Source organism: Myripristis murdjan, chromosome 24, assembly GCF_902150065.1.
Source record: "Myripristis murdjan chromosome 24, fMyrMur1.1, whole genome shotgun sequence".
Lineage (NCBI taxonomy): Eukaryota > Metazoa > Chordata > Actinopteri > Holocentriformes > Holocentridae > Myripristis > Myripristis murdjan.
In genome coordinates this window covers 401,093-416,092 of record NC_044003.1, presented here as the reverse complement: position 1 = coordinate 416,092, position 15,000 = coordinate 401,093, and the positions used below count along the sequence as shown (strand labels likewise).

Sequence of the window (15,000 nt, the reverse complement as noted above, 5' to 3'; positions counted from 1 at the left end):
CCCACCTGTCCTGCCCATCCCACCTGTCCCACCTGTCCCACCTGTCCCACCTGTCCCACCTGTCTGGCCCTCCTCGTGTTCCTGTCTCAGGTGGTTCTGGCCCCTGATCGTTTAACCCTCCTCAGAGTCTGAGTAGAATCTCTTTATGTGTTTTTATTTCCTTCTCAAACTTCTTGTTTGTTTTTCATATTTCACCTGATTTCTTTAACAAAATAATTATTAAACATAATAAATAGAGTTTTATGGACATTTTGCCCTAGGTTTCTTGTGTGTGTGTGTGTGTGTGTGTGTGTGTGCTCTCACCTGCAGCACCACCAGGCCCGGTCTGAAGCCTGGAGCCTGGACCTGCATCCTGAGCACGTCGCCCTGCAGCCGCTCACGCACCAGCCTGAGGACACACAGCACACCTTCACCTTCACCTGACCTCTGACCTCTGACCTCCACCCAGGCCTCCACCTGGCCTCCACCTGACCTCCACCTGGCCTCCACCTGACCTCTGACCTCTGACCTCTGACCTCCACCTGGCCTCCACCTGACCTCTGACCTCCACCTGTCCCCCGTCCCGCCCGCTGCCCGTTGCCCGGGAGACGGGGGAGGGGAGTGGGGAGTGGGGAGGGGCTGCTGTGGCTCTGCTGCCGTCCTGCAAACAGAGAAGCTCCCATGTCCTTTCCTCTGCTTGAACACAGTGAAAGTCTTAAGGAATTCATTTCTGGACGTTTAATAAATTAGATCTGACTCGTCTGAGGAGCTTCCCGGCCTGATCTTCATTTTGTCTGATCTGCTGCTCATGTTTTATCAACTGAGCAGCCTCAGCCAGCAGCCAGGAGGACCACCAGGGGGACCACCAGGAGGACCACCAGGAGGCCCACCAGGAGGACCACCAGGAGGACCACCAGGGGGACCACCAGGAGGAGGACCACCAGGAGGACCACCAGGAGGACCACAGGACCACCAGGAGGACCACCAGGAGGACCACCAGGAGGACCACCAGGAGGACCACAGGACCACCAGGAGGACCACCAGGGGGACCACAGGACCACCAGGAGGCCCACAGGACCACCAGGAGGACCACCAGGAGGACCACAGGACCACCAGGAGGACCACCAGGAGGACCACCAGGGGGACCACCAGGAGGACCACCAGGGGGACCACCAGGAGGAGGACCACCAGGAGGACCACCAGGAGGACTACAGGACCACCAGGAGGACCACCAGGGGGACCACCAGGAGGACCACCAGGAGGACCACCAGGAGGACCACAGGACCACCAGGAGGACCACCAGGGGGACCACAGGACCACCAGGAGGCCCACAGGACCACCAGGAGGACCACCAGGAGGACCACAGGACCACCAGGAGGACCACAGGACCACCAGGAGGACCACCAGGAGGACCACCAGGAGGACCACCAGGAGGCCCACCAGGGGGACCACCAGGAGGACCACCAGTGGGACCACCAGGGGGACCACCAGGGGGACCACCAGGAGGACCACCAGGAGGACCACAGGACCACCAGGAGGACCACCAGGGGGACCACCAGGAGGACCACCAGGGGGACCACCAGGAGGACCACCAGGAGGACCACAGGACCACCAGGAGGACCACCAGGGGGACCACCAGGAGGACCACCAGGGGGACCACCAGGAGGACCACAGGACCACCAGGAGGACCACCAGGGGGACCACAGGACCACCAGGAGGCCCACCAGGGGGACCACCAGGAGGCCCACCAGGAGGACCACCAGGAGGACCACCAGGGGGACCACCAGGAGGCCCACCAGGAGGCCCACCAGGAGGACCACCAGGAGGACCACCAGGGGGACCACCAGGAGGCCCACAGGACCACCAGGAGGACCACCAGGAGGACCACCAGGGGGACCACCAGGAGGACCACAGGACCACCAGGAGGACCACCAGGAGGACCACCAGGAGGACCACCAGGGGGACCACCAGGAGGACCACCAGGAGGACCACCAGGGGGACCACCAGGAGGACCACAGGACCACCAGGAGGACCACCAGGAGGACCACCAGGGGGACCACCAGGAGGACCACAGGACCACCAGGAGGACCACCAGGAGGACCACAGGACCACCAGGGGGACCACCAGGAGGACCACCAGGAGGACCACAGGACCACCAGGAGGACCACCAGGAGGACCACCAGGAGGACCACCAGGAGGACCACCAGGAGGACCACAGGAGGCCTTATGCAGGAGGAGGTTTTGCTCCTGGACTCTGTTCAGGGTTTGAAGGGTTAACTCCTGTTCCTCTGACTTCCTGAGAAGCCTCCACTCACTTGGACGTCTTGTTGCCAGAGACAACGGTTGCCATGGAGCGACTCCCTCCACAGCAACCAGAGACCCTGAGACACAGCAAGCGGGCGGCCAAGGATAACATGACTGAGAGAGAGACAGAGAGAGAGAGAGAGAGAGAGAGAGAGAGAGAGAGAGACAGAGAGAGAGATATATTAATATGCATGAGGCAGCACAACGAGCCAAAACAAAGACAGTTTTACATTTAATTTAATTTAATTTAACATGACTTTTACATGTAACTCTGTGGAGGCCTGGTCCCTGTATATGTGTAGACAGACAGATGTATCTCTGTCTATAGTAATAATGCATACGTTTAAAATATTAAGAGTTTAAAATGATTAAAACATAAGAATTCAAAATATACACGTTTTTATGAAGCATTAAAAACCTGAAGCTGCTCTGATCAGAGCAAAGTTGTTGTTTTAGAGGGAAAAAAAAAAACTGCTTCCATGTGGCCTCAGAGGGTTAGTGTGTGTGTGTGTGTGTGTGTGTGTGTGTGTGTGTGTGTGTGTGTTTGAAGCACATTTCGTCTCTAAACTCACCAGCTGGACTGGAGTAGCAGCAGCGGCTCGTTCCAAACTTTCAGACAAACTTTTCCTCCGCAGCTCAACACAAACACAGGAGCGAGCGCCACACACCTCCCACAATGCACCTCTGCAGCCGCAACACACACACGCACACACACACACACACACACACACACACACACACACACACACCTCTGCGCTCAGGACACCTGCAAACCTTTTCCAAGTTTCTGTGAGGCGACCTGAGGACGTCCACACACACACTGACAGCTCTGTGTGTGTGTGTGTGTGTGTGTGTGTGTGTGTGTGTGTGTGTGTGTGTGTGTGTGTGTGTGTGTGTTAAAGGTTAAACTGTGACTCAGAGATCTGCAGCAGCAGTGGGACCTCCAGGTTGGCTCTCCACCAATCAGACGGCTTGCTGGTGGGGAGGAACAGCTGACTTCCTGTGTGTAGGGAGCCCCCTGCTGGAGAAACACCGCAACTACAACTATTAAAAATGAAAAACAATAATAAAACATTTGCCTCACTTCATATGAACTGCTTTCATCTCACTGCTACTAAGGATTGTTGTGATTGGACAGAAAGATTTAACTGAAAAAGTGTGTGAGGAAAAAAAATCTTCACACATTTAATTTAACCATTTCAGATTTAATCCCTGAGGAGGCGCAGGGCCTCGTCAGTCACAGGTAAGAAAGGTCACACCTGATCACACATGACTTTTTGATCAGCGACAAATCAGTTATTAGAAGAAACAGGAACATTAACCATCAGTTATTGAACAAGCTCTGTCTGCAGTTTTTATTTCAGCAGCAGAGTTACAGCTAAAACATGTTTTCCACCGGAGTTTGAGACGTTTTTTCAGAGCCTGTTCAATGATGACACACAGAGGAAATCATTAACACAATATGGAATATACACCTCATTTCTATCTATTTTCCACTGAACAGTAATGGAGGCGGCGTGCTCGTGTTCACTGGCCTGTGCTGGAATGATGATGATGATGATGATGGTGATGATGATGATGATGATGATGATGATGATGATGATGATGGTGATGATGATGATGATGATGATGGTGATGATGATGATGGTGATGATGATGATGATGATGCTGATGATGATGATGATGCTGATGTTGTCTTCATCCTTGCTGCCTGTGCAGGTGTGGGGGACTCCGCTCGGCTGCTGGTGGACCGTCTGGGCTAGAACCTCCTGGGTTCTGCAGAGGGTTCTGCCGTTGGTGGCTGAGGCCTGCATGTCAAACTGCTGAGACGAACCTGTGGAACTTTCTCTCTTTTTATTTTTCCTCTTCATTTTATTATCATTATTATTTGTTTTGGCTGATCCAGCTGACAGATTGCTGCTGATAACAAACGAGTGTTAACTGAACTGAAGTAGAAATATGTTTACCCGCACGTTGGCGCTGACGTGAACGTTTGAAACAAAAACAAAAAAAAGAACAAAAAAAATAAAAAAACAGGAACAAAAAATATATACACGTTGAAATGAAGCCGTAGATCCCACGTTGTTTTTGGGTGAACTGTGACTTTAAGCGCTGCCTCCATGTTAACACAAGCTGCTGATGTGCTGCAAGCCTCAAACCTGACGGGGCCGCCCCGTGGCCTCCCCGCCCTGAGGGGGGCGACAGGGGCTCCTGGGGCTGTTTGGCATAAAAATGTTGACATTAAAGTTAAAATAAAAATAAAACTGTTGACATTACAGTTTGATGACTGCTGCAGCAAACTGTGATGCGTCAGCCTCCACGCAGCACATCAGCAGAGTTATCGCTGGTTATCATACAGTCATTTAGATGTGAACGTGTGAGACGGTAACAGGGCTCGGGGCTTTGCCTGAGACGCTGCTTTTCTCCTTCTGATGCTGTTTTTCCCACCGAGCATGAAGCCCAGTCATGCAGCAGCACACGGCTCTCCAGCTGAGGAAATATCAAGGTCTGGTGCAGACGCCAGCACATCACAGCACACACTCTGATTTTCATGTTTTTGAGAGCAAACATCACCACATCCAGACACGAAACAGCACCTGGAGATGATGCAACATGTCATGTGACCTGTGTCATGTGACCTGTGTCATGTGACCTGTGTCATGTGACCTGTGTCATGTGACCTGCGTCTGGACATCCTCTGCCGCCTTCCAGCTTCAACAAAAGTAAAAACGTGAGTCTGTACAGATGTTTTAGTTTATTCTTGGTTTTGATGAAGTTGTTCCTGTTGCCCCCGGAGACCCAGAGAGGCTCCGCCTACCAGAGCTCCTCCCTCTCCGCCCTGCACTGCATTGTGGGCCAGCAGCGAACAGGAAGTGCAGCTTTACAGAGTGAAGTCACTGCGGAGTCCCAGCCGGTTCCTTCCCTTCACCTGTCTGCTGCGTGACCTCTGACCTCCTTCATGCCTGTGTGTTGGAGCTGGACTTCATGGAGCGCTGACCTCAGAGAAGACTCTCTGTGGATAAATGAGAGGCACAGCAGCTTCCTGCTGAGGGTCCAGCTGGTGAGTAACAGGAGATTTCTCAGCTTAGCGGGCTGATTAGGAATAAGGAGATTAGAGCCGCAGGAGCGAGTGCAGCCTCCTCTGCTCTGCTGCCCATTCTGCTTTACGGCTCCATGTCTGAGGCCAAACTGCCTTTCCTGAGCGAAGACTGCTGAGGAAGACTGGAGGCCAGAAGATGGAGGACGGACAGGCGGTCAGGTGGAGTCCAACAAGGTAAGAGTGTGTGTGCTGTCTTCAGGAGTCTCTGAGGTGGAGCCGCAGGTGGACGTGGACGTCCTCGGCTTATCCTCTTAAACATTTGTGTTAGTCTCAGTGCAGGACGGTGATTTACAACGCACAGCTCGCAGTCTGTCTTTTATTTTACTTTTTAACAACATGCCAGTTTCTTCCATTTGGCAAATTCTCCAAACATTACGGCAGACAGGGACCTCTGACCCGCAGACGGGGGACAGGTGAAAGCAGAGCTCCGGGTGATGCTTGGCCTTCTGAGTCTGTGATTTCTTTGTGCCAGGCTGAGGTCACTCAGGTACACAGACGGGGGCAAACCACCATTTGAACTGATCTGTGGTTTGGTCTCCTCTGGGATTACAGTTCCTCCATCCACAGTGAATTAAATTTGCTGAAGGATTTATTATAATCATTTAAGCCACGTGCTCAAATGGTTTTGGTCAGCAGATCTCAACTTGAATCTGCTCAGTTTGAAAATTCAACAAGATTCCTCCACCAGAGCCGTCAAAGCAGCTTTACTGGCCCTGAGCTGACACAGCCGGTATTAAAAAAGTTTTAAAAAATTGATGTTGGCTCGACAGGAGTGGGAAATTTCAGAATTACCTGAGGTGTTAAATAATTTTGCTTTCATTTGTCCACCCTGCCTGTACATGTATCATGTTACCAGATGTTTGTTCCACATGTCAGTGCTTTTCTGCTGTGTTTCACAGATAGTGTTGTCCTATCAGTGTTGTCCTATCAGCACCAGTTTGATTAGACTTTGACCTTGTTTCCCCCCTGCTGTCCTCAGATCCTCAGCGAGGTTTCAGATGGCAGCCAGGAATATCTAAAATACCTCGCTAAGCTCCTTATGAAGGCCCGTAGATAGCAGCGACTGGCTTTCTCCTTCCCCACTTCTTCTTCTCTCCTGGAGGGAGGCCCACCCTGACCCCTCACCCTGCATAGCTGGACCCCACTCTGGATTGTGGGACCCCTCTCTTGGGTTGCTGTGCTTCCTGTGGGACTGGTGGACTGGATGCCAGGGCTCTGCCCGGCCACAGCACCCAGGCTAAAGGACTGCAGACCGACATGGCGGTTGGCAAGGTGACGTTCACCAAGGCGGAGAGGGAAAAACTCGCCCAGCTGCTGTGGCTGCTCAACTGGATCTCTGTTTTAACTGGGGTCATCCTCTTCAGCCTGGGCTTGTTCCTCAGGGTGGAGATCCAGAAGCGACAGGAAGTGATGTCAGACCAGGAAATCCTCTACGTGCCTCACATGCTGATCACCACAGGCCTGGTTGCTTGCTGCATCAATTTCCTGGGTGGGAAGATCTGCTACGAATGCACAGACACCAGCAAGTTTCTGCGCTGGAAGCTGGTCCTGCTGCCGTACATCGTCTGCACCTTCTTCTTCACCTTCTGTGTCCTGGTGGGGGCGCTCATGTGCTACAGCATTCGCAACCAGCTGGAGGAGTCGCTGTTCCTGGGTTTACGTAACGCCATGCGGTACTACAAAGACACGGACACGCCGGGCCGCTGCTTCCTCAAGAGAACCGTGGATCTGCTGCAGATGCAGTTCCAGTGCTGCGGGAACGCCGGCTACCGTGACTGGTTCCACGTCCAGTGGATCAGCAACCGATACCTGGACATGACCAGCAGCGACGTCAGGGAGTGAGTGGGCGGGTGGTAGTGGATCCTGTTGGATTCTAGTGGATCCTACTGAAGTCCACCAGACCTTACTGGGCTGGATTCCAGTGGATCTTCTTGATTTCTTGTGAATTTTGAGTAGAATCTAGTTGCAGATCCTATTGAATTCTAGTAGGTTTGTGTAGATTCTAACCGTTTCCAATGGATTTTAAGTAGACTCTACCCAATTCTAGTGGCTCACACTGGATTCTAGTGTATAATGGTAGTGTTTTATGGTTTCTGACGGCTTTTAGTGGATCCAACTGGATTCAAGTAGATTATTCAACATTCTGGCAGATCTTGCTGGATTCTGTTGGATCCTCTTGAATTCAGGCAGATTTGAGCGGACTGTCAGATCTCTGCGGTCACACACTGCGACACATACGTGTTCACTGAAAATGCAGATGACATGAAGTGAAGGTGAAGGACTTATCTCTGTTGTGGTAGAGATCTCCAGACAAACCACGCTCAAGTCTACTGAAAACTAGAAAACTTGGTAAATCTTAAGCATCTGAGCTCCTAACGAGCATCTAATAATTGTTCAAACCCCTCGGCCTGTTGCTTTGCAAGACCTGACGTGCTCGTCTGGCCCTGTTTTCTGCCGGCGGCCGATTCAGTTCCTGTAACTGGGAAGAGCCCAAGCGAGTCACCAGCCACACTGTTTGAAGTTCAGCTTTAATCCTCTTGGGGGCGCCACTGTACCCTGTAGCACAGGGATAAGGGATAACATCTGTTTGGACTGGCTGAATTTCTCTGAGATGCTGTTTTGAGTAAAAATATCATTCGGGGCTCTCACTGCCTCCTCAGGGAGGGCAGAGGTCAGCGTCCTGGCTGCCGGTGGCGTTTCACCTCTTTGCTTATGGACACATTGGCAGGGCAGACGGCCGGGGTTACGGGGCATCAGACCTGCAACTTTTTGGCAGCATGACAACCAGGCGGGCCTCCAGCCTCCTGAATTAGCAGCAGCATTAGCAGCAGACAAGCTGTGCCTGTGCAGGAGAGCGGCTGAGGACAGAACCCAAACCCAGCCGGCGCCACGCCAAAAACCACCTCAGTACAGCAAAACAAATTAATCAAGTTTAGGAACCAAAAAAAACCTCTCGTAATTCGTCTGTCCAGTTTTCTGTGAGCTTTAATCCACCAGGCAGACGGTCAGAGATCTGCATCAGCTCCACATGAATTCTCTCTGATTCCAGTTCAGTTTGATGCAAAGGGAAGAGATTCTGACCTCCAGTTCCAAAAACCTGCAGCAGAGCATTTTCAGATGTAGGCCATCGCTCCATCACAATAAGCCTGAGAGCTCAGCAGAATCATCAGGTCAAAGGTTATGAGATTAATGAGGCTTAATCAGCGGAACCCGTCTGCAGGGTTTTACTGAGACTCGTTTTTATTCTGTTTCAGGACATTAAAACATTTACTTTTCAAGTCAGAATCACTCTGCTGTGCTGCAGCGACAGACAGCAGCACAACACAGCACACACACACACACAACACACACCACTGCACACACACACAACACACACCACTGCACACAGTCTGGAGCACACATCAGTGCAGTGTGTATTCAGTCCACACTGTCCTTGGCTAGAACTCAAGAAATTCAAGATCTTTGAAGATTCTTTTACATTTTGGAAAAATCCATCACTGATTCTTGGGAATTTGGATAAAACAGGTTTTAATTTTGAAAAAAAAAAAAAATTGCGTTAAATGACAAAATCTGAAGGTATATCATTATAGGCCAAGGTCTTGGCTGTTCAGCAATGTACCGGTGCAACCTCCTCATTTTGCATTTTTTTCATAAAATAGGTTTTTCCAGTTATTAGGCTACTTTGTTTTTGTCAACACCGTCACTGTAATGTTTTTTTTTTTTTAATTTGAAAAATAGATTTTTGTATTAAAGAGACTAATACTTTAATAACTCAACAGCACCAAAGAAACATATTGTAAGCATATTCATTTAAAACCAATTTAACTGCCTCTGACGGTGGTGACACTAATCTGACGGTGGTGACAGTCGCCTCATTAAAACATACATTTCCAAAATTTATACCACTCAAGTCAATGGCTTCTTGCTTAACAACTTTATTTAACTATTTGGTACAAAAAATAACAATCCTGAGCTCTGTTATAAGCATTTTTCAGACTTCAGTCATCACCGTCACACAGAAAACCTGACGGTGGTGACGTCTGACGGTGGAGACAAAAACCTGCTCTTTCACATGATCAGCATGAGTTGTTCACATTAGCCAGCTTGTTTCCCTCCTGTTGCTACCTGCATCAGACCTCTTCTTAAAAAGTGTACATTTATTCCATAATCTAATTTAATATTTTTTATACAGAAGTGACGGTGTTGACATGTTATGGTTGTGACAGTAGCAGTGTCCAAAAATATGAGGAGATTTAAGAGAAAATAGCAAACTTCCAGGAGCCTGAGCGGTCTTGAAGCATGCAGTAGAGCTGAAGGTTTGAAAAGGGCTCCTCAGGAATGGAATTGACCTTGTAGTTTTTTTTATTATTATTTTTTAAATAAATATCTGACGGTGGTGACAAATATCTGGGACACATTTTGAGCAACCACAAAATAATAGTAAATATTGTTCAAAACTCATCGTTTGTAGTTTTTAATACATATTATGATGTACTCTTTCATGTGGTAAAGATATTATTCAGTGAAATTATTACTTTTTGTTGTTTTAATCAAGTTGAAATGATTATCTCCTATCCGAGGACAACTGGTTTTGTAGGCCATGGGCCAACATATAATCATTAAATTAATACAAATTAAAAATAAACCTATAAAAGAACCTTACAAATGTGCAAAGGACCCCCTGATTATGCCCTTGATTCTTTTTATTCATTAAAATGTTGTAAATTTCCAACAGAAATAGCATTTTTCTTAGTGGGACATGATTTATCCAAATTCTCAGGAATCAGTGCCATATGAGGTCGTCTTTTCAGCTCACCTGCCCACCTGAGTGTTTTCTGAGCCTCATCACCGCAGCCTCACCTTGTCTTACCTTTGGTCTTTGTTCAGTCTGGGGTGGCTCAGACAGACAGGCTGTTGCTGCCCTCTGAGGTTTAACTCAACAAATTAGATCATTTCTGCATCTGAGAAAAGTTCAGTGGCAGCAACTCGGGCTGTCAGCTTTAAAACATTTAAACACTGAATTCCAAAACATAACAGAGATTCAAACATGTATGAATATTTACAAAAATAAAAAATAAAAACATTGCGTCAAATGCCTCATTAAACTGCAGCATGCTCATAATATTCTGAGGCAAGACTTGCTGTACATGCAACGTCCACAGGGGGGCGCAAAAAGGCCAGCATGATTTAATACAAGGCTCTTTCTCTTTTTAAGGTTTTGACAAAACAGTAACTGAGTTGGCAAACCCTGACTGTGTCAGCATCAGACATGAAAACACACTCCGCATGACCAAACTCAAAGTGACACACACACACACACACACACACACACACACACACACACACACACACACTCGCCCGGCCGGTCAGTGAGTTTGGAGAGCAAAGTGTGGCCAGACGAGGCGTTTCCTCTGCGTGCGGCTCACGTGGCGGCTCAGGTGTGTTGCAGCCAGGTGGCGCTGAGCTGAGGTCAGGCCTGCTGCTGCTCTGTTAGCTCCACTGCAGCATTTAGATAGATAGATAGATAGATAGATGTGCAAAAATGATGTGCAATGTGCAAAAAACCAAAAAACAGTGTGCATCGATGTATACAATGTGCATAGATGTGGGCAATGTGCAAATTTACAGTATAAACAGATGATAAATAGCAGCAAGCAATATATACACTATAAACAAGGAATATATAAAAAATAGAAATATGAACAGTATAAACAGCAGAGAAAAAAAAAATAACCTAAACCTGAGGAACAACACGCTCTGACGGAGGTTCAGGGTTGGTGTGAAACCATTTATCATCAGCCACACACACCGCTGCACGGCCAACGGTGATTTAGCATTTTCAATGTTAATTATGTTTTTCATATTCAAAGAATATTAGAATGTGGACTGTAAATTGGACGGCCCCAGCAGTGAGAGTTATAATAGCAGCAGCAGCAGTAGTCGTAGCAGTAGAAGTAGTAATAGTACTTGTACTAATAACAGCAGTACTTTGTTTTGTGTGTGGTAACGCCTCGCCGCCTCGCCTCTGTCCGCAGCCGTCTGAGGAGTAACGTGGAGGGAAAGTACCTGATGGACGGCGTTCCCTTCAGCTGCTGCAGCACGCTGTCGCCGCGGCCCTGCATCCAGCAGCAGGTCACCAACAACTCCGCCCACTACAACTACCGGCACCAGACCGAGCAGCTCAACCTGTGGAGGCGGGGCTGCCGCCAGGCGCTGCTGGACCACTACACCAGCATCATGCGCTCCATCGGCCTCATCGTCCTGCTCATCTGGCTCTTTGAGGTACTGCAGTACTGTAGTAGTACTACACCGAGACATCCACGGTGATTTTGATGAGAAAATGAAATATAAAAGCCTTTTTGATGGCGCTGCCCTGCCTGACCTGCTCCTTTCCATCATGGTTTTTTTTCTTGCCTTCTAAATTGACCACAATGTGATTTGGTTTTGTGCAGTTTGGAACCAGCTGGTGAAGTTGAGACTTTGACAGTTTAATTGTGTTTAAAGTGCGAAGCTGTGGTGAACATTACACATTTAGCTTTAGCTGCAGCTCCTCTCTGACACAGCTGGATTCAGTTCTCTTGAGAACGGTGATAAAAAAAAAAAAGAGCAGAGTTGTGTAGAACAGCTGAAGATGGTGACATCCTGCTTCTCTTCTCCCAACAAGCTGCTGGTCCTGACGGGCGTTCGTTACCTCCAGACGGCCATGGAGAACGTCCTCCGGCTGGGCAATCCCGACTGCGAGTCGGACGGCTGGATTCTGGAGAACAGCCTGGCGGAAACGGCCCGGTCCAACTTCAACATCATCAAGAACCTGGGGAAATGTTACCAGGTGGACGACGACCCCAACATCAACGTCCCGACCGCCGGCCAGCAGGAAGTGCCTTCACGCCCGGCCCAGATCCCCGTGGCCGACTGACACCCGACCCGCGGCCGTCGCAGGAGCCCCGGGCGGGCCGGGACGTTCTGGGTTTGATTCCCTGCTGACGAGGCCTCGCCGCTGTCCGCCTGAGCCTGACCTCTGACCTCTGACCTGAGGATCACAGGAAACAAGCCTGACATAGAACATCACCTAGAGCGTCGTCTGGGGCCGCCCTGGCAGCGGATTGAGCCCGAGCGCTCGCCTGAAGCCCGGCGCTGTGGCCTCGCAGCCGAGTCGTCCTTGTGCCATAACGAGAACGGGACAGAGGCCACCTGGATCACGTTGAACCCTTTACACACCTGGACCGACTTCCTGTCCAAATGCACATTCAAGCCCTGAAAGCTGCGCACATGAGCTTGATTTCTTTCAAGAACATGAGAAAAACAGCAATGAAGCAACTTAGCAAGACATGACCTGAAGTTTCCAAGAAATCAGTAAAAAGAAACTGAGCTGGAAAGTAGCTAAAACGTTATTAGAAAAAAATATATTAGAAAAAATATATATCTAAAAAAACTAGGGAAAAATGTTCAGAGCACTGTATTTATAATTATTTTATACAGGAAAGAATAGATATTCTTTTGGCTAATTTCATGTCATTTACTTTTACTTTTTTTAAATTATGCTGGTTTTAAAAACTTTGGTGGCTTAATTTCAGGTTATTTCCTTGTTTGTTTTTGTTTTTTACTTTTCTATTTTTTTCTTTTATTGTTATTTTTCCAGTCATTTCTTTTTTACTCATTTCTTCAGGTTGCTCGTTGCCTTTTCTCACGTTTTAGGAAGAAATCTAAGGAATGTGCTCGGCCTTCAGAGGGTGAAGGTGGACTGTCCGGCCTGGGCTCAGGGTGTTCTCCAGTCCCAGCAGGAGAACGCAGACCAGCTGGGTTCTGCCCTCAGCGGGGAACGGGGCGGCTCGTCTGTTGAAATGGGGCGGGGCTTAAAGGGTTAATTCAGCCTGTTTCCTAATTTCCCCTCGGGGATCAATAAAGTGTTTCTGATTCTGATTCTTCTGATTCGTCAGAATTCGTCATTCTGGGTAACAGCCATGGATCTGTGTGACGCTGTGTGTTACATGCTGTCATGTGGTGTGTGTGTGTGTGTGTGTGTTTTGTCAGGTGATGAAGATTTCATGTTCACACAGACTGACCTCACCTGTCTCACCTCACCTGTCTGACACACACCTGTCTCACCTGACCGTGTGATCCAGCTGACAGTTTCAACATTAAACATAAATCATAAAACACTGAACCTCCAGCTGCACTGAAACTGACACTTCAAAGCTTATTATTATTATTATCATTATCATTATTATTATTATTATCATTATTATTATTATTATTATTATTATTATTATCATTATTATTATTATTATTTTATTATTATTATTATTTGAAACACACTTTGGGGGTAATCCTGTAAAAATGTAATTTAATTTAAATACGTAATTATAATAATTTTATATAATTTTCTTGACCCATTTTTTTCCTTTTCTTTTTTCTTCCCATGTTTTTGTTTTTGAGAAAAATGATTTTGGTTTCACAGAATTTTTCTGAAGAAAACACTGAGGAGCCACATTATTATTGGTATTGTTGGGATTATTTCTTTAAATGATTGATTGTTTCATTTGAAAGATGCAGAGCTCCCCAGCAGGGGGCAGCAGAGCTCCACTCTGTGTGTCGTGCTGACGTCACAGCGTGGCTGCGCTCCGCCGCCCCCTGCTGGCCGCCTGTCGCCCTGCAGCCGCTCAACACCACAGCTCCTCTGTTCTGCCCGGAGGCCGTCGCCATGGTAACAACCACGTGGTTCACAGTGTCCCAGATTATTCTAGTGCCCCTGACACACACACACACACACACACACACACACACACACACACACACACTTCAGAGGAGAGGCTTCTCCATCAGAGCACTGCAGCTGCTCCTCCTCCTCCTCCTCCTCCTCTCCTTCCTCTCCTTTCTCTCCTTCTCCTTCCTTTACTCATTTCCTTTATTCCTCCCCCTCCCTTTTTCTCCGTCCTCCCCTCCTCCCTCATTCCTCCATCCTCTCCTCCGTCCTTTCATGCTCTCATCGATTCGTCTCTCCCTCACTCCGTGATTTCCTTGTGCTCTCCCTCCCTCTCTCCTCCTCCCTCTCTCCTCTTTTCTTTTCCTTTTCCTGTCTCGTCTTCCCTTCCCTCCCCCTCCATTTCTTCCTCCTTTGTTTCCTCCTCTTCTCCCTTCCCCCCTTTTGTTTCCTCCCTCCCTTCCTCATTCCACCATCCACCCTTGTTACCTTCCATCCTTGCTTCCTCTGTCCTTTTCTCTTTCTGTCTCCTTTGCCCCCCCCCCCCCCCCCCCCCCCCCCCCCGTCTCGTTAGGCGTCTCGTCGTTACGTAACGGCGTCGGCCTCGTTACAGACAAGCTCCGCCTCTTCATCGCTGCCTTTTTCTGACCAGCCAATCAGATTTCATCTAAACAGCTGGCATCAGGAGGAACAGGAAGGGGCGGGGCTGCGGTGTGTCCATGCAGGAAGTTCACACTGTGAATCAATGAGCAGCGTGTGTGTGTGTGTGTGTGTGTGTGTGTGTGTGTGTGTTCATGCGACCTCTGACCCTCGCCTATTCTTCTTCTCTGGCTGTTCTGGATCTCGGCAGCCAGAGGGAGCTCGCCGGTTGCCGTGACAACAGGCTTTAAACCTGTCCCGATTAGCTGCGCTCCCC

General features: G+C 48.8%; 2 protein-coding genes across 2 annotated transcripts in view; one reads left to right on the top strand and one right to left on the bottom strand.

Moving 5' to 3' along the window:
• Positions 1–3,249, bottom strand: part of LOC115355824 (C-1-tetrahydrofolate synthase, cytoplasmic-like) — a 12,710-nt gene extending 9,461 nt beyond the window's left edge. The window contains exons 1-3 of the mRNA XM_030046724.1: positions 2,856–3,249; positions 2,295–2,397; positions 304–388 (exon numbers count right to left, since the gene is read on the bottom strand). Of these exons, the coding sequence (XP_029902584.1) occupies positions 304–388; positions 2,295–2,395 (186 nt within the window). The 5' untranslated portion in view covers positions 2,396–2,397; positions 2,856–3,249. The remainder of the gene's footprint in view (positions 1–303; positions 389–2,294; positions 2,398–2,855) is intronic.
• Positions 3,250–5,096: 1,847 nt separating this feature from the next.
• Positions 5,097–13,292, top strand: LOC115355823 (photoreceptor outer segment membrane glycoprotein 2-like). Its single transcript, XM_030046723.1, has 4 exons — positions 5,097–5,557; positions 6,363–7,221; positions 11,419–11,665; positions 12,048–13,292. The coding sequence occupies exons 2-4, from the start codon at positions 6,641–6,643 to the stop codon at positions 12,297–12,299; spliced, it is 1,080 nt and encodes a 359-aa protein (XP_029902583.1). The 5' UTR covers positions 5,097–5,557; positions 6,363–6,640; the 3' UTR covers positions 12,300–13,292.
• The last annotated feature ends 1,708 nt before the right edge of the window (positions 13,293–15,000 follow it).